Genomic DNA, 25933 nt, shown 5'->3' on the forward strand with positions numbered 1-25933 from the left:
GGCATTCCTTCCATACGCAGTTTGACCTGGAGAGTCCGGCTGGAACACGGAAGTATTAGACCAGGAGGAGCAGCCCTAGTTCACTCTGTTTTTCCTCTCTCTCTCTTGTCTTCAGTGGCTTCTTCCCCAGACCTCACCTCTGAGACAATATCCTGGATTCAGACTGGACAGAGAAAGGAAAGAGGCCATTGTGGAAATGTCAGAAGGGTGTCCATACTTCTCAAAAATAACCACTCTACAGAAATTTGCCTTCTCCTCTAAGGAAATTCCCTGCTCCCTGACCCCCACCCCCACCCCCTTTTAGTCTTCTTTCTAGGGAAACACCTCCCTAACTTGGACTTGCAACAGTTTATTTTATTTTATTTTTTATGATTTTATTTTTAAGTAACCTCTGCACCCAGTGTGGAGCTTGAACTTACAACCCCAAGATCAGGAGTCACACGCTGTACTTACTGAGCCAGCCAGGCACCCCAGACTTGGAACAGTTTGAAGAGAAATGAACTTAGGTGCTACGAAGCACCTGGCAGACAAAAGATTTTAGGCCACCGAACATGCAAGGTTGCCGTTATTCCTCCCAATTATAACAGGACCCTCTAGGGGCTGCCCCTCTGCTAGGCCCAGCTTCTAGTTTCTCTTGCCACTGATTTAATCCTTGGCAAGTCACCAAAGCATTAAACTTTTATTGTTCAATTTACCACAAGGGCGGGCCCTGCTTCTGGTGGGCCGAGGAGGCTGCAGCCGCTTCCAAACCCGAGTGTCACACCACATTAGCAACTTTAGACTATGAGGGCTGGATTTCTTTCAGTTTGGTTAGATTCTTGGTTAGAACCAGAACAGTATACTCACACTCAAAGTTTGAAAGCTAGGAAATGGTAAAAACAGCATAAGCAACTTTTAAAGATGATTCAAAATGGTTGCAGCATCAGCATGTAGGACTAGTTCTACATGGTTTCTTTATGCCTTCGAAACAGGTATATTAAATGGCTATCCATGTTCCTTGGAGGCCTAAAGTTGCATGAAAACATGGCGACCAAGTGGTCCTCTTCTACAATGGTAGCGATCATTAACCAATGCCATCATAGTATGTAAATTACTTGCTGCTGTTCAATCTATAAAAATTCATCTTCAAAGAAGATTATTGGGCTGGTAAAAATATTTTTAATAATGACCACAGAAGCCATATTTGTTTTTCTTTGATGTTCTTCCGAAGACTCTTCTGGTTTTAATCAGATTGTTCCCACATAAAATACAGTGGAAATCTACAATAATAAAATCCCTATTCCTATGTCTATGGGGAAATAAACAGGATGGGGACAGTCCTTTTAAGGGGCTTTCCCCTTTCCTTGCCCCAGACTCAAAGCCTCTATTACTGGTGGGTGTTTTGGCATCACTTAAGGGCCTTCAATCCTTCCCTCCCTCCATGTTTTGCTCTTTCATTAAAGTGTTTCTGTTGTCTAATTATATCCTTTCAATCAAATTAGAGACTGCAGCATCTGGTGAGGGCCGTAACTGCCGCCATCTGCACCTCGTATATACAGGCCTTTTCAGCTGAGAATCACTCAACTTCCAAATGGCAGGAAGAGATTTGGAAAAAGTTTAGTTGGAAGGGAGGTTAACTTAAAAGGAATGTCTTCAAAGGCTGGATACGACGCCCTGCTTGGTATGATGTGTGCATAGCCATGCAGAGCTTCATTGGCTTGGCTCACCAAAGATTCTTCTCTAGCACTTGTGGCAGATGAAGGGTTTTTGATTGTCTTAGCTGAAATGAGTAGGCCTCTCATCCTTATTATGGGCTTACGGGGGCCCAGGGTGAGCTGAGAATTTCTCCCTTGAGAAGAATCTTTTGTTATGTGACCACTGGTTAATGGATATGACACTTTCTGTTTATTTGACCATTTCATCTCATTCAGTGGTTTCAACTGGAGGAGATTTTGCCCCCAGGGCACATTTGGCAATATCGGGAAACCTTTTTTTTTTTTTTTTTAAGAGAATGAGAGCAGGGAAGAGCCAGAGGGAGAGAGAGAATCTTGAGCAGGCTCCACGCTGGGCCCCCACTCCAGGCTCAGTCTCAACGATTCGGAGATCTTGACCTGAGCTGAAATCAAGAGTCGAGTGCTTAACTTACTGAGCCACCCAGGCTCCCCTAAAGATTTATTTATTTTATTTGAGAGAGAGAGAGAGCTTGAGGGAGAAATCATGAGTAGCGGGAGGGGGAAAGGGAGAGAGAGAGAATCCCAAGCAGACTCCCCATTGAGTGCAGAGCCTGAGCCAAAATCATGAGTGGGATACTTAACCGACTGAGCCACCCAGGTGCCTCTTATTATCTGGAAACATTTTTGATTTTCACAACTCAGGGTGGGGTCGGTTGGGGGTAGGATATTCTACTGGCATCTAACGGGTAGAGGTCAGGGATGCTGCCAACCATCTTTCAGTGCACAGGACAGTCCCCCCTCCCCCACCAATGAACTGTTTGGCTCCAAATGTTAATAGTGCCGCAGTTGAGAAACCCCATCCTAATTGTATTATTCTTTTTTCCTTCCTTTCGCCGTGACCTAGAAGGCATCTCTGATCAACATCTTGTTTCACTCTTAAGAAGGATTCTTCATAATCCATATCTGAGTTCTCAAGTAAGCATTTCTGTGGACAGCGATTTGGAAACCTAAGTGGAATAAGGACATTTGAGAGTCAACGTGTTTCTACTCTCCCTGGAGTATGATTGTCAGATTAAATACCGGACATTCAGTTAAATTCGGATGTCAGATAATGAATAATTTTTGTGTGTGTTAGGTCTGTCTCATGGAGTATTTAGGCATGCTTAGCTTAAAAAAGCTTTTGTCGTTTATCTGGCATTCAAATTTAACTGACATCCTATATTTTCATTTGCTAAATCTGGCAACCCTACTCTAGATCTGTGAAACTTGATACCTTTGACTATGAAATCAATCTGTTGGTCACCATCTACCCTTATTGCACTGGCTGGCTAGACATGACAGCTTCTGCTTGTTTTTGTTTATAAGTTAGTGCTACACTGAGTCTTTCCTTCCGCCCAAAACTGTCTCCCTGGCCAGAATGTCTGAAACTTGTCACTTGAATCATGTTTTTATCTTGGGACCAACTAACAAGTGCCTTTCACGTGCCTACTGTATGCCCAGCATCTCTGACTAGGACTCATCCCTGTGCCAATTCATAAAAGACTACAACTTTGTTGCTTTAGGTTTTACTTTAAAGATGTGCTTTAGGGATATGCTCTCGACCTGCTAGTCAGCTCCCAACTCAAGAATTCTTGTGTTATTTGGCCAGCCCATATCAACCAAGGGAAGCTAAATAGCCCACAGTCTGGCTTCCATGGAGTGTTGGCTGCCCTCCAGGGCTCTATCATATGGGAACTTTCTTGCTATCTGAAATTAACAATAGGGCACAGGCAATACTGATGAAACTTGTCTAAAAGCTGGATTATATCAGTTTGTTTTATCTCCTTTTATACTGATTGAGAGGTTCAGACAGCGTGAAATAGGGTTGGTCAAGAGATGGTGAGACAGAGTGTGGATTTGTGCCAGGTGCCTCTTGCTTAAAGCAAACTCAGAATAAAAAATGTATATTTTCATTATAAAGGGGTTTGATTATTCCCTATTACAAATGGCTTCACCATAGATTTCCTTTTAATAGCAGATTCCTCTGGTTTAAATAGCAAGTATTTGATTTTCAAGTATGTGATTTACCTGCTTTCTGGAACTTCTCATATTCTCACAGGTCATTCCTAGGTAAGTCATGATTGCTAGCCTAGAGGCATCAGTTGGTGAGGAAACCAGGGCACTCTGAATATGTCTGTAATGCATTTTCACACCAGTTCCCCCATATACCCGCTTCCCTCATTCAGCTAACATTTGCCAGTCACGTTCTGAGTGGTCTCTACTTACTGCAGATACAAGGATGAGTGAGATGCTCAAGAAACTCACGGGCTAGTGGAAGCAGGGACAGGTGCTTCTTGAGCAATTACAGTTCAAGGTGATCAAGTCTGACCAAGCTGTGGCAGCCTGTACCATGGGACTTGTTTTAGAGGCCCCAGTTTCTATAGCACTGCTGTCTGTTCTAGACACCTTTCAAATAGTGTTCCATCTTTTTGTCTTGTTTTTGTTTCCTTTAGAGTTAATTTGTAAGGCACTAAGTTACTGCCATCAGAGAACTGGATTTTGAGCTTTAAAACATCAGAAACTTCCTGTTTCCTTATGTGAAAACTGTGTCTAGTGTAAAATTTCATTTCAAGATTGAAGTAGATCCATTTGTATTCAAATATTATATCAAGACAGGTGCCATCACCAAAGTGCGATAGAATATGTTCTGGTGGCATTGGCAGTAAAATCCATGGTTAATTCACAAAACTAAAGTTCTTCTGAGCTGGCGACCTCTGTCTGAGTGTGTCCATTCTTTCACCGAGGCTTGGCCTCATCTCTCTGTATATGTAATAGAGCTAGGTTCTTTCTCAGAAGCTATCTTTTGGTCTTCAATTTGATGATTGTATTTTTTTTTTAATATCCTAAAGCACTAATGCATACTTGATTTAAATTCCTCAAGCACTACTGCGTATTCATGGTGGCTGTTCCTGGCAGAAACACATGTCCTTCACAGTGGCAACCGTGACATGTTTTCCAGTGGGTCTGCCTGGGTAGGAGTGGAGCAGATTTGAGATGAGAGCCAGATGGGAAAAGAGTGGTTGGCACCCAAGCAGCACTGCATTCTGGGTTGTTTTTCAAATTTTTATATAACAATAAGGAGTCCTCTCAAGTGTTTTCATGGGTCTTCTGAACGTAAACCTCTGGTCTTATGCTGTACAGTAGGTTCAGTTTTCTTGGAATAGTCTTTTAAGTAATTAAATATTTCATCTGTTAGTAGAGATGAATAAACTAGAGATTCAAATAGAAGACCTCAAGCCCCCTTCCAAAAGTATAAATTCTTCAGTTAAAGTAACTTTGAGAGGCGTATTTCTTTTCTTCCATTACTGTTTTTAAGGACACTGTTTCCTTGAATAAAAAGAAAGGCCTAAAAGATTTTTTAATGAAAAAACTGATAACTTAAAAAAAATTGGAATGATTCTTTTTTTTTTAAGATTTTATTTATTTATTGACAGAAAGAGATACAGTGAGAGAGGGAACACAAGCAGGGGAGGTGGGAGAGGGAGAAGCGGGCTTCCCGCCGAGCAGGGAGCCCAATGCGGGGCTCCATCCCAGGACCCTGGGATCATGACCTGAGCCGAAGGCAGACGCTTAACGACTGAGCCACCCAGGCACCCCTAGAGTGATTCTTTTTATGGTAATTCTACTTTGGGCAAAAGTACAGCTTGTTCTATGGTCATTTCAACTGTTAATACATAGCCCAAGAACATGATATGTGAATGTCTATCTTGAATTTAGATGACTGAATTTCAGCTGATTGAGTTTGTTTATAGTTTTTGAGAAGAAACTAAGGTAAATTAATTATAAAACAGCATGTTTTCAAGTATCCTTTAACAAACTTTTATTATGGGGAATTTACATGTAAAAATAGAAGAATGTAAGGAAGTCCCGTGTATCCATCTCCCAGCTTCCATGATGATCAACGATGGCCAATATTATTTCATTTGTACCTGCTTCATCTCACCAACTAGATTATTATTTTTTTTTAAGATTTTATTTATTTACTTGAGAGAGAGAATGAGATAGAGCATGAGAGGGGAGAGGGTCAGAGGGAGAAGCAGACTCCCTGCCGAGCGGGGAGCCCGATGCGGGACTTGATCCCGGGACTCCAGGATCATGACCTGAGCCGAAGGCAGTCGCTTAACCAACTGAGCCACCCAGGCGCCCCAACTAGATTATTTTGTAATAGATCTCAGATATATCTTCTCATCTATAAGTATTTTAGTATGTCTCTCAAAATAAGAACTCTTTTCAAAAACATAGTAACAGTACCATTACCATCATCACACTTAGAAAAACTAACAATAATTCCTTAATGTTATTAAATATCCGGTCAGTAATCAGTGTTCAAATTCTCCCAGTTGTCTCAATGGTTGTTTTACAGTTTAACTCAGGATCTAAGCAAGGTATATTTAGGAGATGTGACAAGAGTCTCTATTAACCTATAAGATTCCCCTCTTTTTCTTTTTTCTTTGTAATTTTTATTTGTTGAAGATGTGTTTTGTCTTGTTTTTTTTTTTTCTAAGCAAAAAGAGTGCTTAAGTACCTCTTTGATGGATTCAGGGCCCACATTGGAGGTGAGGTTTTTTTGTTGTTTTTTTTTTTTTACCATAGAATTGTCACTTCCATTAGAGAAACATGTAGAATTAGAAAATTTTATTGTATTTTTATAAGATTTTATTTTTAAGTAATTTCTACACTCATCGTGGGACTTGAACTCACAACGGCAAGATCAAGAGTCACATGCTCTACCAACCGAGCCAGCCAGGTGCCCCAAAATTAGAGAATTTTAAGCTTGGAAGAGATTTTGAGCCATCAGTACTCTCTAGTCACATAGACTTTTGAACTTCAGTTCCATATAATCTTGAAATTTGAGTTTAGAGTGAGGGGACACTGAGACCATCTGTCTCAAACCCCATTGTTACACAGGTGAAGAAACAGGCCCCAAGTGTCCAGGTGATTTGCTCAAACCACATCTGATGTCTTTTCCTCTTTATTCCAGTGATTTCTTGTACATAGTATATATACTGAGGACCCCCTTCTCCAAATTATCCTCTCTCTAGTCTAGATCCGATAACCTAAGTCTAAATGATCGTGGGAATCACTACTCTTACCTCAGCCGTGTTGGGAACTGCCTTCCCACAGTCATGTGCCTCTTTACTCTTTACTTCAGGGTTCCACATAACTGAAATAAGCATTCCTGTAGTGCTTTTGAGTGTCTGTGTGCAAAAGGCATTTTTCCCAGGAGCATGAGCTTTGAAGATGTACCCACAAGTTCCCACTGGACACCAGTCTGTACCAGAAACCCAGCAGAGTAGGAAGTGTGTTGAGCAGACATTTAACAACACTATTGTGTTGTCCTCTAAATATTAAAAGGAGCCTTTTCCACCTAAGCCTTGTATTTCTATAATTCTACCCACTTACCAAATTTTAGAGACATCTTTAAAGGAACAGAAGATATTCCCATTGGAAAATGTTTTCTGCTGTCTTATTTTAAGATGCCATAATTGAATTTAGTGTTTATTGATTCACTTTGATTCCAAACTGGATCAAAACCAAGTGAATTCATCCAACATAGAATCACTAGAGATGCTGAGTGGTCCTACATAGGGCACTTCACTTTGATTGATTAAAAACAGTGACTGTCACAGACGTCGTGGCTAGAGATCCAACTAGTAATTCCACTAGAAAACTAGGAATATTCTAGACTCAGTATGAGAAAATTTTTCTGTTTCTCAATAGTATGGTTTCAGACAAATAGTATAATTAGGAATGACCTAGTTACAGAGCCTCACTGAGAACATATTCTTCAACTTTATTAAATCTTGTCAAGGAATAGAATGGCTTTTCGATTAACTGCTGCTTTCCTACCACTGTCTCAAATATGTTAAGTTTTAATTATTTTAAGAGAATGTCTCATTAGTAGTTTTAAACGTGAACTTAAAAAATGCTGTGCATGTACAAGCTGGCAGAGTTAATGGCCTGGGATTCTATTAACTTGGCATTTTCCTCACTTAAAATAAGTACAAACATTTCTTTTTAAAGATTTATTTATTTATTTTGAGAGAGAGTGCTTGTGTGTGTGAGCAGGGGGAGGGGTAGAGGAAGAGAGAATCTCCGGCAGACTCCCTGCTGAGCATGGAGCCAACTGGGGGCTTGATCTCATGACCCTGAGATCATGACCTGAGCCAAACCAGGAGTCGGACGCCCCAAGTACAGATATTGATTCTATGATTCATTAGAACATATAAACAAATACGTGTTTCACCACACTTACAGTTGAAATTTTGATTAAGAAAATCTATTTGCTCCATTAAACCTTTTTTTTTCCTCACCCCTTATTCACTGAATGCTTGGATTCATCACAGGGCTTACACCATATATATTTTCTATCCTGATGGTAGCCTGATAACTTTAAACAGAATTGTAGGGATGCCTGGGTGGCTCAGTTGGTTAAGCATCTGCCTTTGGCTCAGGTCATGATCCCAGGGTCCTGGGATCGAGTCCCATGTCATGCTCCCTGCTCAGCATGGAGTCTGCTTCTGCCTGCCATTCTCTCTCTCTCTATCTCCCTGACAAATAAATAAATAAAATCTTTAAAAAAAATAGACTTAAACAGGATGATATGCCTATCTGCTTATGTTATATTGCCTTTTATAGATAACTATTTTTATGGACCAGAATGAAATATATGATCATGATGATCTCAGATTTATAATAAATTTGATCATTTAAAAAGCATTATAATTACATAGTAATAATTTATTGGGCACCTGCTGTGTGCTAGGCATTTTACTTGCACATCCTCCAAATCTTTCCGTTGCCCTGAACTGTAGTTAACGTAATCCCCCATTTTACAAGTGAGGAAACTGAGGCTCAAAGAGGTTAGCTGAGTGCCTGTAGCTTGTAAACCACAGGCCAATTCTGGGTCCAGCCCCTAACTGCACTTTCCATGCTCTACCACATTGCTGCTAGAAGCTTTTCGTGCAGAACAGTATTTGATTTAAACTATTTCATAACCCTTGAAATTAAATATTCAGTCCTATAAATTTCTCTGTGTGTGTATGTGTGTATGTCTGTCTATGTATTCTGTAGATATCACTTATTTAGGGGGTCCTTAGACTTAATGGATCTTGGGGCCACATAGAAGGGCTTAAGGGGTTCCATGAGCGCTTCTGAAATTGTAAATGTTGTGTATGTGGTATTTGGGGAGCGGGTCCCTATTTTTCAAGCAGTTGTCCAAGAGGTAAACTGACTTTGAGAATTGTAATGTGGAAAATATTTTTTGGAAGTATTTCTAGGTCTTCTACAGCTCATGCCTCTAAATTATTGAAACCCTAAAATACTTTTACATACAGCTTGTGAACATGTGAGAGCCTATGGATTTTAAGGTATAAATATGAAAGTTTAGAATATATATGGCATCAGGTCTTTTCTTTTTTTTTTTTTTAAAGATTTTTATTTATTTATTTGAGAGAGAGAATGAGAGATAGAGAGCACGAGAGGGAAGAGGGTCAGAGGGAGAAGCAGACTCCCTGCTGAGCAGGGAGCCCGATGTGGGACTCGATCCCGGGACTCCAGGATCATGACCCGAGCCGAAGGCAGTTGCTTAACCAACTGAGCCACCCAGGCGCCCCCAGGTCTTTTCTTTATACCCAACCCTTCGAAATTCTTTTTTTTTTTTTAAGATTTATTTATTTATTTGAGAGAGAATGAGAGAGAGAGAGAGAGAGCACATGAGAGGGGGGAGGGTCAGAGGGAGAAGCAGACTCCCTGCTGAGTGGGGAGCCCGATGCGGGACTCGATTCCAGGACTCCAGGATCATGACCTGAGCTGAAGGCAGTCGCTTAACCAACTGAGCCACCCAAGCACCCCAACCCTTCGAAATTCTAAGCATAATGAACAAGAATAGCTTTCTGAGCGAAAGCTCCAGCTAGCTTTTATTAGTGGTGAAGGAGTATTGAGCTTTCACCCAAACGCGGAGTCTTTACCTCCAGATCTTACTACCATGGAGATTAACCTCCAGGCCTTCATAGGGTAGCAGGTCCTACAGAAAATGTTGGTTGGCACAAAACCATTTGCACAAGATTCTCAGCCAGGGATTTGATTACCCTGATGTGATTCCACTTATCGGCAAGGGAATTTCAATAAAAGTAGCATCTCCAGTTTTAAAAATAAATGTCATATGCCATACTTTGGAGGATTTTGGTGATGGGGGAAAAGATAAGGAATTACCAGCTTAGAAGGGTGGAATTAGTGCTCTGGGTGCTTTGATGCCAGCCTCATCGAAGAAATTTTCTGCTGTATTACTAAATTTCTGTCAGGCTTATGTTTAACGTAAGGGCTGTTTTCATTCAGTCCCCCCAACAAAACATTCGGAGCTTTCCAATGGAGAGATAGGGTCAAACAGATGAATTCTGTGAGGTAATTGGGATCTGGCCAGAGAAAATGAGGAAATGAAGATTCCTCGGTGTTCACAGTTTATTATTCCTTCCTGCTCAGGACACCTTCTCCCTTGACTTCTGAGACGCACACTCTTTCATAGCTTTTCTCCCACCTCCCAGGGCGCACTTTCTCACTCATCAGGGCCAGGCCCTCCTCTTTCCATGCCTGAAATGTTGCAGGGCCCCCGGACCCAGCCCCAGATGTCTTCTCTCTCCACCCGCAGTAATCCTGCTCTCTCCGCGCATCTGTGCCGTTACCGCCACATTTCTAGCTCCAGCCTCGCTCAGCCTCTTTCCTCGGCTCCAGGCTCACCAAGCCATCTGCTTCCTGTATATTTCCACCCAGTGTTCTGAAAGGTGTCTCAGACTTAACCGATCCACAGCCGAACCCTGGTTCTGCCCAAGGTACCCTGTCCCTCTTGTGTCCTCCCCACTGTAGTACATGATGTCTCCACTGGGGCCCATGTCCTTGGGGTTATACTCCACTCATCTTCCTCCCAGCAAATACTTTTGGATCTGCCTTCAAAGCACATGCAGAATGTGGTTACTTCTCACCACCTTTTGGCCGCCAGCCTGGTCCAGGGCACCCTTTCTAGCCCATCTTTCTGCTGTAACCACCTGACTGATCTCCCCAAGGAGTTCCTCCCCTCCAGAGTTCTTTCTCCACCCAGCAGCTAGACAGTTGTTTTAAAAGATAAGTCAGATTGTGTCATTTCTCTGCTCAGAACCCTCCACTGGCTTCCCCTTACATTTAGAACAAAAGCCAAAATCTGATTTACATATAACGCTGTAGACCTTATATGTCCTGGCCTTGCCTCTTTCCTCCCCCTCCTCTTCACTTCCCACGCACTCACCCTAATCCCAATTAGAGGAGCTGCCTTTTAGTTCCCAAACCTGCCACGCACACTGGGGCCCACAAGGGTCTTCTGTTTGCCGTGCCCATTGCCAGTACCGCTCTCCCCACATGGTTTACATGGTTTTGTTTCCTCCCTTTGACCACATCTCTGCTCAAATTCCTCCTCCTCTCCAGGCCTTTTCTGGCCCACCCTCCCTAAAAAAGAACCCCCACCGTTCAGTCTCCATCCCCTTACTCCGTTTTTCCTTACAGCGCTCCTCCCTACCTGATGTGAATTTCATTGGTTTGTTAGGAGCTCCGTGACTGCAGTGTTCACCGGTGTAGCCCCAGTGCTGTGAGCAGTGCCAGACACATAGTGTGTACTGAATAAATACTTGTTGAATGGATTAATTAATGATATGCTAGACATGAGATCGATCACCTTTGCTCGTTCCCTTTCACTGAATGCCTAAATCTGCAGCTGGCCGTGTAATACTTTGTTTCTTCTTGGTTTAAGCCATTTCTTCTTTATCTAGTCAGAGCTTGTGTCAGCTTTATAGCAGTAGACAATAAGGCAGGAAGGGTCCTCATTACCTGCCCTGGTATTCTGATGAAATCAAGATGCACACATCACTTTGATCCAGAATGTTCAAGTTTGTTTTTCTTGTTTTTCTCCACAATTGATATGCACTGGGGAAATCCATTAAGAAAATAATCATAAAATGTGGTACACTGCCTCAGTTTCCCTAATGCAACTGAGAATAAGATTTGGGTCTAGGAGAAACAGACTGAAGCAAACGAGCCTGCATTTTGCCATTCCCTCTCTCAGATGCCTCCTCATCCCCATTCACGAGGACTGACAGGTGTGGATGGCCACCACATTCTTTTGTGTTACAAATCAAGTCATCTGAGCCTCTGGGAACACTGACCCCACTGTCCTGCAAATTGCTGTCTATGGCTAAGGCCTTCCATTGGTTGGCTGGCATTTCTGGCTCCTGGGCCACTCCTCAACCACTTGTGGTAGGAGAAAAAGATGTATCAGCACATAGCAATTAAAATTCTAGCAATTGGCAAAAGATTGGCTTGATGCTCTTAGAATCATCTAGTCTAGTGGTTCCCAAGCCAAATTACTTAACCTAGGCAGATTTTTTAGAAATACAGGTTTCCAGGTCCCACTCTATCCCTGGAGTCGGGATAGGGTTTGGTACACACACACACACACACACACACTCACACTCACTCACTCTCTCTCTCTCCCCCCCCCACTCTCTCCCTGTCTAGCAGATCATATATATTTCTAGTGATAATAAATGCTATGAAGCAAACAGGCAAAAGGCAGAAAACTAGGAGTGGAGATGGTAGGGATAGGTTTTCTGAGGAGATAACATGTAGTCTGCACTGGGAGATATTAGGGGAAGGACATTTTGGGCAGGAAATAGCATGATGTGTTTACGGAATTAGAAGCAGACCAGTGTGGCAGGAGCATGGCAAGTGACTAGGAGAAGAGCTCAGGGTGCGGTGAGAGGGAAGGCCTGGGGCTTAGCAGGCAAGAATGAAGGGTGTGGGTTTTGTTCCCAGCGCTCACATTTTCCTGGGAACTTTTGAGTGCAAAAGTGGAGGCTCTGAGTCCTGAACGAGGCTATACAGTCCTCTGATGGTGAACGGGACTAAAGTGGTGGCACCCAAGATGGAACGGAGAGGGCAGTTTCAGGGTATATATTTTAAGAAAGTCAACAGGATTTGCTGATGAGTGGAAAGAGGGCGGGGAAAGCAAGGGTGATCTGAAGAGGCCTATTAGAGGCACTGTAAAGGGTGGTTGAGTGCCCCGGTTGCCCCGTCTGTAAAATGGGATATTGAGGGACCTCCCCACCACGTCGGTGGGGAGTTGGTATTTGTAAAGCATTTAGAGCAGAGGTTGGCACACGGTGAAACACCACGTAAGCGTGAGTGGTGCCGCGGATGACAGTGATTCGTCCAAGGTCGCACAGCTAGCCTGCAGTAGGTCCAGCACAAGAAACCAGAGCTTAGCCTCTCGGTTCAGTGTATTTTATGCTACACTGAGCTGCCTCCTTGAATTACCTTTGACCTTTTGTATTTATGCACACTCTAGGCAGAGTGTTTGGTCATTGCATTGACTGTAAACATGAATGTCACGCCAAACATGATAAATTGCTCTGATGTTCTGTACAGCCTGGAATTCCAGGTTATTTTGGCTGTCCATAAAACCATGAACCATGGTATTCCAGATTTAAAAAAGGCCCAGATAGTGGGAGGAAGGGAGTACAGGAAGAGAGATGGTCTGTGGGTAGATTTTAAATATTAAAAGAAGTAGCTCCTAGAATGTAGATGCACTCATGTTGTTCACATGCTTAGGCTGGAGCAGGCACATACCCTGCAACAGGAGACGGTGCTAAGAGTCCTTCATACCGGAAGTTAGAGGTCAGTGCATGCCAGGGGAAGGAAAGCAAGCAAGCTGAGAATGTCAGTGTTACTCCCCCAGATCGTCAGGTTCCTAGTGATACATCTTCAAGAAGTGTTTGAAGTACTTCTGTCAGTTTCAAGTAAGCTAATTTTTTTTTTAAAATTGCTCTTTGTACTGTGCCTTTCTCATGAACCTCTGTGAATTTAATGCATGCAATATGTGGGGGGAAATCCTATCAGCCTCATTTCCCATCCCCCCAGAGTCTGAGCAGCAGATTTTAGAAGCATATTGTTGCACCTGCAAGGATTTTGTCATTTTATTAAACGGACCTGAGACGATGTTCAGTGTGTCTTGTAGGGAGGAATTTCGGAAAGAGGTGAGAGAAAATGCCAACTTGGCCCCTGCTCCCTCCTGTTGACTGTCTGTTCCGTTGCATCTCTATCTCAAACAGCATGGGGAGGACTGTTCTTCATTACCAGGGAATGTGAGTCATTCCCAGACTTGTGTGATTGGGATTCCAAAGCGTTGCTGTATCCGATGGTCTTATTAAATCCAAGTGTCAGTGCAGCCTTTCAGACTGTAGGGGAGAGCTCACTTACAGCTGGTGACCTGGTTCTAGTTACCACACAGAGACACTGGCGAGACCAGTGACCCCCTCCGAGCACCCAGAATTCCTTGTGATGGTTGTTACCAACTATTCCCAGATTTGGGGGTTTCCTGGTTCACTTCATGGGCTTCAATATATTTTGGCTCCCTGTTTATATCCGAGTTGAGATCTGTATACTTTAGGGGGAAAATATCTGTAAAGTGTCTGTAGACAAGCTAGTGCCAAGACTAGCCTAGCACTTGAAGGGGACTGCATTTCAGATTTACTCAGCCCTAGCAATGTTAACTTCTCGGCATCCAGGATCTAGCAAGACATTCTCCATTTCCAGCTGGGTCCAAACAAAACAAATAAAACATCAACCAGAGAGGGAGGAGACTATGGATGTTGCCAGAAAATCACTTTGCTCTGTCTTTTCTCTCTCCTAGAATGTTTCACAGCCAATGGTGCAGATTATAGGGGAACACAGAACTGGACAGCACTACAAGGAGGGAAACCATGCCTGTTCTGGAACGAGACTTTCCAGCATCCATACAACACTCTGAAATACCCCAACGGGGAGGGGGGCCTAGGCGAGCATAACTATTGCAGGTAAGATGGGGCCACACAGTGTTTTATTTTTTTTTTTTAAAGATTTTATTTATTTATTTGAGAGAGAGAGAGAGAGAATGAGAGATAGAAAGCACGAGAGGGAAGAGGGTCAGAGGGAGAAGCAGACTCCCCGCTGAGCAGGGAGCCTGATGTGGGACTTGATCCCGGGACTCCAGGATCATGACCTGAGCCGAAGGCAGTCGCTTACCCAACTGAGCCACCCAGGCGCCCCACACAGTGTTTTAAAAAAAAAAATCTTTGCCCTTCTTTTCCAGTCCCTTCCAGCCTTGCTCACAACTACAGGAAGCTTCTTTGTCTCCTTTTAGCCAACTCAGAAGACCTTTCTTGTTACTATTTTAAAAATCTTCCTCCCACACCTTGCCCCCCCCACACACATACACAATCTACCACTCTTTTCAATCCGGTTGCTTTGGTACAAGTTTTCAGAGCTCTGCTTTCCTGTCTGATCACTTACATGTCTCTTGGGAAGGGCTTTCCTAGTTGGCCCTGCCACCAGTGGACACTACATAGATAGCAGAGCTTTTTAAGCTCCTGTGAACGTGGTGGTCAAGCAGAGCACCATCTGTGGCCCAAACCGCCCTCTGCTTCTGAGCAAAGGAAGGTACCCTGCGTTACCCCACCTCCCGCCAGCCCAGGATAGCCCTGCTCTGGGAGCGGCTATAACCATCAGATTTGTGCTGTGTCCTTCCTCTCCGTGGAATAAGGTGTTTCTTTGGTCTTAACCTCCTGTCTGACCCTGACAGGGGCTCTTCACCTGAGATCCAAGGCGCTTCAGCTGTGTACTTGAGATTTTCCACAGAGGTTTATGACTTTGATCGGATTATGACTTTGATCAGATTCTCAAAGTTAACGGTGATGCCAAACAAGTTAAGAATCACTGGTCTAAAGGGCCAAGAGCAAAGAAAGATTCTAAGCACTTTTGGTTATAGCTTCATTTAAGCTATTTCTTCTCAAGATCCTGATAATGTGACTCATGGTTCAGCACTGTGTCGAATTAAGTTATTATTAGGACAGGTGCAAAGGCAGCCTCTTGAGCCATCAGGACAGGGAGAAGTGTTCGCTGAGCTGCACTTTGAGTCACATCCTGTGTCCCTGGTTCTGTCAGTATGTTGGAATACACATTCATACCTGCATTGCATGGGCCACAGTGGTCACCTTCTGCTCCCCCTACGTACCTTTACTAACACTCCAGGACCCTTCTGGATGCCTGTCGTCCAGGCCATCCCTGTGCCTGCAGCTCTTTCCATCACCTCTGCTCTAATTTGTTCCAACTGGCCATTCCCCCACAGTGGCTGTTGGATTATTTTTTAGTTGTTATTATAAAAATGTTAAAAGCTTTTCCAAAAAAAATTCTCAAAAACTACAGATAAATAGTGCTTAAATAAGGTCATCTTTTGACATCTTTTCCCCTAAAATCCTCAGCAAGCCCCATTTCCCAGAGGTAACAATTTGTGTTACTTCACATTTTGCTGTCTGTTGCATTTTATTGTTAAAGTTACACATGCTCGTTAAGTCATTCTTTTGCGTTTTATTTTCAGAGTTATACATATTCATATAAAACCTTTTTTGCATAATTAAAGAAATTAACCCCACTCCATTTCTGGTTTATTTCCTTCCCTTTTGCTACTCATAGAAAGAGTTGGGTTGGGTTGGGAAGAATATTTAGGAAGTGAAACCAGTGTTTGGAAGGTTTGTTTGTTTGTTTTTACAATAGTTACTTATATTCTCATTCCAGAGTGTCTCTTGAGTGTGGGCTACTAGTTTATGCTATTATTCTGTTGCTTTCTGTCAAGCACGACTTCTCAGAAGAACGCCTAGGTTTAAGTCGGACTTTAAGGGGGAATTTTAAATTCCCAAAGAGGTTTAATTTATACGAAAAGGTCTTTTCTCATAGATTAGCACCCAGCCATACCCAGGCTCCCAGAAATGCAGGTGGTTCTCCATTGGGAGAGCCGGGGCGGGGGGGACCACCTTCCTCCTCAGCCCTGGCCAGCAGCAGCCTCTCCTTTGACATGATGGAATGTACCAGACCTGAACTACCAGTTTCTGCTTCAGAAAAAAGGGAGGCCGAAATGTTGATTATTATCACATCAGTGAGTCCAGGCCTTTTTTTTTTTTTAAGCACTGCAGCGAAATCCAAGATGCATTTGCTTCTTCTTTATTAAGCTATTCTGATGCTTTTCAGAATGGTTTTGACATTGATAATAAACAGTTGTTTTCTAACGTCTTTACCAAATACTACATCAAAGCTGTACACTGAATAGAGGGAGGAAGATGACAGTGAAATACTGTTTAAAGAAGGGCTTTGTACAAGTTCTCCTGCTTTGATTTCTCAGCTGACATCCGACACCATGTTTGTCTTGGGCTCCGGTGCCAGATCCATCGCAGTGGAGATGTCTGGGAGATGGCGAGTGATGGGAATGCACTTCTCTGGGCTGAGGGATCTGGATGAGAGGGGAAGGCAGAGGGACAGGGAAGAGCAGAGTTGGCGCTGGCACCTGCCTTTGGGCACAAAAAAATGAAAGGACCCTTTGTGCTTCAGGGCGGCTTATCTTCTGGGCCACACAATAGGCTTATCCCTCTCAGGCCCGATAGGGGTGGCTCCAAAGCTCCCGCTGCAGGGTCTTTATATGCCCATTTCCGGCCTAACTGGAGTGTCAGGTTTCCAGTGTTTTGAGTCGAAAGAAAGGGAGCTTGGAGGCAAGGCTTTTCTGTGTGTGTGGAGCCCTTGCCATTTTGGGGTCTGTTTCAGCAGGACGGCCCATGATTGTCATGGCACCCTTGAGTTGAAAAGACCTTCAAGGGCATTTTAGAAATGTGAAGTAAACCTTTAAAAAATATTACTGCTGCATCAGAAGTTGGTACCAGGATCACAGGATTGCAGGTTCTGACTGAAACTCCTTGGCTTAGCTTTCTTCAGAATTTTCTGAGAAGTTAGTATTTTGAGGGAGGAATAGGACCCATTTCTGTCAAGCATGTGCCAACTAGCCTGATGCTGGTGAACGCTTGTCAGTGGAGTCTGTATTATGTGAATTTTATTTTATTGTTTAAAAAAATTACACAATCAGTGTTCATTGTAGAAGAAGTAGGAAAATAAAGAGAAGCAGAAAAGAAAAAATAAATTACTGATAGTCCCATTCTCCAGAGATACTTTCAAGGGTTTGATGTGTATCCTTGGCTAAATACATCTTTTCAAATGATAGGATTGCGTCACCCATTGTGTTTTCGAACTACCTTTAAAAAAAAAAAACCTAACAAGACATATGGATATCTTTTTATATTAATTAATGTGTCTCTACACTGCATTTTTACTAGCTGCTCATCATTCTCTTATATGGATATAACATATTTACTTAACCAGTCCTTAGGCGCCTGAGTGGCTCAGTTGGTTAAGCGACTGCCCTTGGCTCAGGTCATGATCCTGGAGTCCTGGGATCGAGTCCTGCATCGGACTCCTTGCTCGATGGGGAGTCTGCTTCTCCCTCCGACCCTCCCCCCTCTCATGCTCTCTGTCTCTCATTCTCTCTCTCTCTCTCTCTCTCTCTCTCTCTCAAATAAATAAATAAAATCTTTCAAAACAAATCTTAAGTGTTGTTTCTAACTTTTTTGTATTACAAAAATGCTGTGGTGAACATCTTTGTAAGCGGAAATTGACTTAAAGTACTAAAGGAGAAATTGCCTGGTAAAGGGGTTTTGCATATGTTTTGGGCCTTTGACTCTAGTTGCCAAATTGCCATCCTGACCATGTGTATCCATTCGCATTCTTTTTTTTTCATGTAAAGATTTTTTTTTTTTATATGACAGAGAGAGAGGGAGAGCACAAGCAGGCAGAGGGGGGGAGAGAGAGAGGGAGAAGCAGACTCCCCACTGAGCTCAGAGCCAGCTGAGGCTCCGATGCCCTGAGGTCAGGGGATCATGACTAGAGCCTAAGTCAGACACTTGACTGACTGAGCCACCCAGGCGCCCCTGGGCCCGTTCATATTCTTTTCCACAGTATTGTGAGTACCTGTGCTCTCAGCCATGGGTGTCACTGTGTGCACACTTAAGTGCTAGTGCTGCTTGGCATGGTTTGTTCTGTGGTTAATTGTCCTGGTTACACTGTCATGAACCTTTGTGAAATTATATCACCTTTGTTCACCACATACAGCCCCCGCCCCCAAACTCTGAAGTATATGTCAGAGTGCATGAGTTAGTTCTTGTAGTGTTACCATTTTTCTCTTCTTTTTTTTTTTTTTTTTTTAAGTAATCTCTACACCCAGCGTAGGGCTTAAACTCACGACTCCGAAGTCCAGAGCCGCATGCTCTTCAGACTGAGCCAGCCAGGTGCCCCCCATTTTTCTTTTCATAAAGGGCAGCACTGAGATGCATACCAATTATTAGAAATAACACAGAAGCTGACGCTTTTTAGTAAACCTGAAAAGCAATGAAACAGTTGACTTAACATGACAGAAATGGTACTTGTGTGTCCTTTCCCTGACAGAAATCCAGATGGAGATGTGAGCCCCTGGTGCTACGTGGCGGAGCATGAGGATGGTGTCTACTGGAAGTACTGCGAGATTCCTGCTTGTCAGAGTAAGGCTCTAATGCACCACCTGAAAGGTCTCAGGACACTAAGCACCAAGGGTACAGAATGGAAGGCCACTGCTGGAAGGCAGGTTGTTCAGGCAGGTGGATTTCATGAAGCAGGTGAAAGGAGAAGCCATCCTGGGCTGAGGATCTTCCCTTCTCGTGTTGAGGCTTTTTAGAAATAGGGGGCCTGGTTCCCTCAGGACCTGCATTCCCTTCATGGATAAGCCCACCCAGAATTTCTACTTCTACTTAATTTCCTCATGCTGATTCATTCATGGATAGAGAGATGGCAAGAGTTCAGTAGCAGGCCAGGGAAACAAAACTACCTCACGCATGGGGCGCCTGGGTGGCTCAGTCCTTAAGCGTCTGCCTTTGGCTTAGGTCATGATCCCAGGGTCCTGGGATCGAGCCCCGCATCGGGCTCCCTGCTCAGCAGGGGAGTTTGCTTCTCCCTCTCTCTCTACCTGCTGCTCCCCCTGCTTGTGCTCTCTCTCTCTCTCTCTGTCAAATAAATAAATAAAATCTTTAAAAAAAAAACTACCTCACACTTTTGGGAGAGAATTGTCTAGAGTGAATGATGAATCCCTTTATAGACAGTAAAACTAAACTTTGACATTACTTATTATTTGCATTTGATGCGCTATCTCCCCTGAAAAATGGTATTCAGGAAAAATCTAATTGATCCCCTCCAAAGCCAATGTGATAGTCCTTTTCCTCATATCAGCATAAAAATGTTCTCTTGTTTTGTGTGATAACTTGTACCTCATCCCTCTCTACTACTGAAAAGCCCAGTTCCTTCAGCCTTTGACTCCAAGTCCTGTTTTCTAGCTGTTTCCTTCATTCATTTCTATATTCAGTGTTTATTATATGCAAGGTACAAAGGCAGAATGTTACCCTGACCCTCAGGGAATATGCCATGTGGCAGGGATTCTTCGGAAGACACTTGAAAACAAGGTAGAAAATAGTGTAGGAAGGTTTAAAGTACAGAAACCAAAACTGGAATGGTACTGGAAGGGGTTTACTAATGTAGTGTTCATAGGATCTTTTTTTCTTTCTTTTTCTTTTTTTTAAAGATTTTATTTATTTTTTGACAGAGAGACAGCGAGAGAGGGAACACAAGCACGGGGAGTGGGAGAGGGAGAAGCAGGCCTCCCGCGGAGCAAGGAGCCCAATGTGGGGCTCGATCCCAGGACCCTGGGATCATGACCTGAGCCGAAGGCAGATGCTTAACGACTGAGCCACCCAGGAGCCCCTTTTTCTTTCTTTTTTGAGAGAGAGGGATGGGAAAGGCAGTGGGAGAGAAACTTAAGCAGGCTCGATCTAACCACCCTGAGATCATGAACTGAGCCAAAATCAAGAATTGGACACTTAACCAACAGCCACCCAGGCGCCTGTAATATCTTTTTAAATATGCCAAGGGAGCAGGTTTTTTCTCAGTTACGAGGCTGAGGAAAAGGACAGCTCATTCATAATAATTCTGTCTGGATTGTTTTTTACCATATTATTTCCCCTCACTCCTTGCCCTGCCACCTTCCTTACTCCTTAGCCCCAGAGGCTGTGTATGTAGCGTGATATGGAGGTTTGTGGGGGACCTGGGACCTCACACTCATGCCTGCCACAGCAGTCTGAATTCTGCTGCCTCGTGGGGAAGGGGTGCTGCAGGGCCCACCACTCACCTTCCAAAAGTTAAACTTCCAAATGAGACCATGGCCTGGCAGTGAGGCCCTGGCTTCACTCCCCTTCCAACCCGAGTATTCCTTGATTCAGTCCCAAAATTGAGAAAACAGTAAAGACCAGCAGAATGGGCTTTTGCTCAGTCTACTTAATCAAATTTTTAAAATGAAAAACATCTCATTTGGCTCTAGTTATGTAAAGAAGAAAGGGGGCAGGGGGAGAGGAAAGCAGATTTTGCTCGGTCCATTTGTTCTACACAAAGATCGTCTTTTAGTACTAGCCTATGTCATTCTCTCAGGAATGGCAAAGAGGGGATTTCAATCTGGCTGCTTTTATTTGGAAAGATAATCCTCAACTTGCATTTATAAAATATAATTTGGGCCAATGGGAGCCGACTCATGTGGTCACTGAAACTAAGTTCCAGAAGAGAGAATTACCGGAAAATGGTACAACCCGTCTAGTACTCCTCTAATTCCTAATATTTGCAGGATGTGCTTCATTGTTCCAAAAAAGGAAAATTAAATATCATTTCCTTTTCTTATGGCCCCTTAATAGCCTTCTCAAAGCTTCTAAAGTTGGCCTTGAAATGGTCTGGGCAGGGAGACATACAGAGGTTGGGAATGAGAGCTGGGGAGTACCTGGTTTGGGGGGTGTAGGGGAAAGAACAGTGTCTGGCTTTGGTTCTTTGGAAAACCCTTCCATTCACCCTGTGGGCACCGGCAGGGCTCCCCATCTAGCTGAGACTCAGACCTTGAGAGTCTGGCAGAACATTGTGCTCCTAGTGTGTCTGATTAACGTAGTCGAGAAAAACTCCTGTGCTGTTTGAAGCAAGAGGCCTTGGTAATTGCCTAGTGGACTCGATGGAGATGCAGCCAGCCTATTTTAGGCCAGTTTTGTTGTATTTCTGGATGTGGAGTCATAATTTTCATGAATAATACTAACCCTCTGTGTGAAGCCCACTATTCATAATTAGCGTTGAACTTCTCATACAGGAAAAGGCTTGTGACATGATCAGATTCCTGGAAAGTTCATATCTGAATATAACAGACCCAGCAGGAGCCGGGAGAGTCAATGTTTAGGGACAAAGCAGAATGTGGTTGAATGGCGGGCCATTGTGTGGAGACCGGAATCTCTGCCCATCGGCATGTTTCGGACAGAGCTAAGACAAGCAGGGAGGCAGCAATGAAGTATGATTCAAACAGGGGGCAAAGAGAAACTTGAACTGTGCTCTTGACCTGTGGAGCATGGATCAGAACTTTACCGTTAAAAAGAGAATAACTCTGAGGTAATAGGATTTGGTCTTCAAACCACATGGGACAGTATGTTTCTCAGAAACCCCAAGTTCCTATTGTGGACAGGAGAAATGCAGATTATTAAAAGCAAATTTCAAGTCATCAAGGTTACCATCCCTCTAGATCCCATCCTCTACAACTCTGAGTCCTGTTGGTTTGGCTATCGAGGGGGAAACCATTTGGCTTAATATCTGTTCTTTGCATATCTCTTTCTTGTTAAGTAATCATCCTCTCCATTCTAATTCCCATTTATTTCATTGCTTTCAAAAGACGTGCTTGAATGGACCTCAGCATGGCTTTTGATTTGTTCTGTTTTACCTAGATTCTTTATAAAAGTTTGGTACAGTTTTGTAAAAGTTAAGTAATCTAGTTGTGAGGTGGAAGGGAACCTGCAAATGGCATTTAAAGGCAAATATAATTTCCTTCACATAGTCGATGTGGGCCTGAAACCATGGGCTTTCTCGTTGCTGAGAGCTATTTTTTGTTTGCTATAAAACATTCACCCGATTTCTACAAACTCAGCTACACAAATTCATCTTTGAAATAGGGAAGTTTGAACACAGACTATTAGATTATATTAAGCAATCACTGTTAATTTAATTAGGTACAATAATGGCACAGTGGAGATACATATACAAATAATTTTTTAAGTCATTTGAAATTATAGATACATACTGAAATATTCGTGATTGAAATGATAATATGTCTGGGATTTATTTTAAAATGACCTAGTCTCTCAAAGAGTGAATGGGTCAGATGAGGGAAATAAATGAAACTAGAATGGTTTAAAAAAAAAAAATGGATATTTGTTGTTACTGCATGACAATGGGCTCATTATTACTTCCTGGTTTTGTGTACGTTAGAAAGTTTCCATTATAAAAAATAAATTCTATGATATCTTAAAATTGTATAATATTTTAAATATCTCAAAATAAATATGTAAATACAACATTCAAAGTATCAGGGTTCAGATGTATACCATGATTAACCTAATTAACCTAAATTGAGATAATTTGCACATAGCTCCCAGGTATCTGAGTTAGTTATTACAGTTAGTTATTAGGGGCATCTGGGTAGATTCAGTCACTTAAGTGTCTGACTCTTGATTTTGGCTCAGGTCATGATCTCAGGGGCATGATACTGAGCCTCGTGTCAGGCTATGTGCTGGGCGTGGAGCCTGCTTGGGAGTCTCTCTCTCCCTTTCCCTCTGCCCCTCTCTAAAAAAATAAATAAAAATAAAGTTAGTGATTAAAGTTTTAGTTATTAAACTAACATTTAAATTAAAGTTATTAAAACTTATTTAAATTATTATTAAAGTTAAAGCTAATTATAAAAGTTATTTAAAGTTGGTTATTAAAGTTGAAAATCACAAGGAGTTTATTACTAGCTGTGACAAATGCCATTTTTTAAGCTCCAATCATATGCCGTGCCTTGTACAGCACAGGGGCCGCAAGGATGGTGTGGTCTACAGCCTGTGGGGAGCCCCTAGACTAGAACCAAAGACAGACACATAGACAGATAAGCATATGCAAGATACTCTGTAATAAATGGGATGAGCAAAAGTTTGGGAGCACTGAAGGAGGGACATCTGCCCTAGCGTGGTGGGAGGCCAGGGCTACTGGTTATCAAGGAGGGCTTCTGGAAGAGGTGGGATCTTGGCAACAGGGCTTCTCCAACTTTAAGTTTCCTTATGAAAATGTAGTAGTAGTATAATCACAGGAATCTTAATAAAATGCAGATTTTGATTCAGTAGGTTTGGGGCAGGCTAGAAACTCTACAGTTCTAACCAGTCCCTGGGACGTGGAGTTGTAGGACTACACTTGAGGTAGCCAGGTTCTAGATGTTAGGGTTGGGTAGAGTAGGGAGGGCAGTGGGGGTAGCAGGAACAGTGTGCATGCACACACACACACACACACACACACACACACACTGGTGAATTACCAGGCAAAAGGCAAAATCAGTGTTGCCGAGATAGAAATTTAAGAAGAAAGGGCAAGGGATGAGGTCTGAGAAGAATTAGGTGGGACCAGATAATGGGCGACAGTCTTGTGGTCTGGGTATGGAGCTTGGACTTGACCTGGGAAGATGGTGATGAGCCTGCAGAGTGTGGAGTGTCAGAAGATGTTTCTTCATAGCTTCTCAAGCTTCTGTGTTAGGGATTTGGGATGAGGTTTCTCCCTCTCAATCCGTGAGAAGTTCTCCAGAGATTGCATGATTCACACAGAGGAGTCCTAAGGGGATGCCAGCCGTGGCACCTCTGCAGAATGGGGCATTTAGTGACTTCACTGGCTCAAGTTCCTTTTAATTAAATGACACCCTGGCCTTGTTAAAACATATTTGTTGTTCCTTACAAATATGCTTCCAATCATGACCCCTAATAAGAGTTTTTAAAGTTGTGTTTAGAGCTTGAGTAAAAAGCCAAGGGCACTTTGGAGGTCTCTCAATTACAGAAAATGTTTTGTCCCTGTTAACACTTTTTGCATTTTAATGTCAGCCCTGATGTTTAGTATGTTTTAGCTTTTATTTCAACTATCATTGAGTACTGACATGTATAAAACACTTATATTCATTCACGTTACCTCATTTAACCTTACCAGCAGTGCTGTGAAGCAGGTGGTATGTCCACTCCCCACTCACCATTGTTTAGATGAGACAATGAGGCTCTAGTAGTGAGGTGATCCGATGAGGATTACACCCTGAGCCAAATCGGATTTGAATCTAGGGCTCTTCATGGCAAGACCGGTGCCCTCTCCCTCCAGTTCTTGAGAACAGCCCCATTTCCTTTATATCCTTGAAAACGGGGGCCCTGGGATGGATCCAGGCTACTGCTGAGGTCATTCTTGAGAATTTTCTTGGTGGATTGTTTGGGAATTAGAGTTTGAAATTCCGATAGTATGCCGAATTATTAAGAGTGCTTTATTGACATTGTGGAAACCAAAGGATTAAGTCAGTGGCGACAGAGGGTCTGCAGTTCAAGCTGTTAGCTCTAAGTCATTTTCTTGTCTTTGAGTTTGGGAAATCCCGAGCCCCAGGAGGACAGCAGGCTGCGATGGTATCCAGGAAGCATTCGCTGCACAGCAGAACCGCTCTGTAGGATGTTGGGCTATCTCCACGGGTGTTCCCAGCCCAGCTGTTCTCAGCTGGGAAGGGGCTCCCCGGACTTGGACCCTTGGTGTGAAACACTGCATCAGCAGCCTTGTCCAGGCCTGGGGGGGTCTCTCCAAACATGGAGTCTTCATTGAATGGGCTGAAGTTCACCTCAAAAAAGACACATCTGGGTGCATCATTCACACTTCACAGCTAAAACGAAACCCGAAACTTCAGCTGGTAGCCAAAGCACGATTGAAATGAACATTAATAATATAAATTATGCAGTCTTGTTTTTTGCCCCTCTTCTCTCTGGTCATTACAATTACTTAATGTTTTTGTTGCATCGAGTCCTTTTAGATTAGCCTTAAATTAGCATATGTCAGAATCCTGCTTCATACTGTTAATTCTTGCTTTATGTGAGTAGTTTTGTTTTTCAACCAGACTAAGCTGTTCAAAGACAGGAGCAGGGGTAGCCTCTGGAATTTCTGTGAAGGAGAGACTTAAGGTGGAGAGGGGGACTCCTCTTGAAGCTGCATTTGCCGAGCAGTTGCTCTCTTTTTACATGGGTGGTATGTTTATTTGTGGAGGGTACTGATGGAATCTAGGGGGACTTCCCCTCCCCCCAGGGCATCTATTGTAACAATCTCCCACAACACCTAGCACAGGGGAGGCTATAATTGTGCTCATTAAATATTCCTGATGATGTGATATCATGTCTCTT

General features: G+C 43.0%; 1 protein-coding gene across 4 annotated transcripts in view; it reads left to right on the plus strand.

The window, feature by feature from the left end:
- The window catches only part of KREMEN1 (kringle containing transmembrane protein 1), a 67258-nt gene that overhangs the window by 5004 nt on the left and 36321 nt on the right, over positions 1-25933 (plus strand). For 3 of the 4 annotated variants that reach the window (XR_012376439.1, XM_073886863.1, XM_073886864.1), the window contains exons 2-3: positions 14403-14566; positions 19068-19159. Coding sequence is in view for 3 of the 4 variants with exons in the window: in XM_073886863.1 (XP_073742964.1) it covers positions 14403-14566; positions 19068-19159 (256 nt within the window). In the remaining variant the exon portion in view is untranslated. Of the gene's footprint in view, positions 1-13413; positions 13511-14402; positions 14567-19067; positions 19160-25933 lie in introns of those variants that run through there. The other variant, XM_073886865.1, reaches the window with a different exon arrangement.

This window comes from Callorhinus ursinus, unplaced genomic scaffold (assembly GCF_003265705.2).
Source record: "Callorhinus ursinus isolate GAN/ISIS: 27379988/994484 unplaced genomic scaffold, GSC_fseal_2.0 scaffold72, whole genome shotgun sequence".
NCBI classification, from domain to species: Eukaryota; Metazoa; Chordata; class Mammalia; order Carnivora; family Otariidae; genus Callorhinus; species Callorhinus ursinus.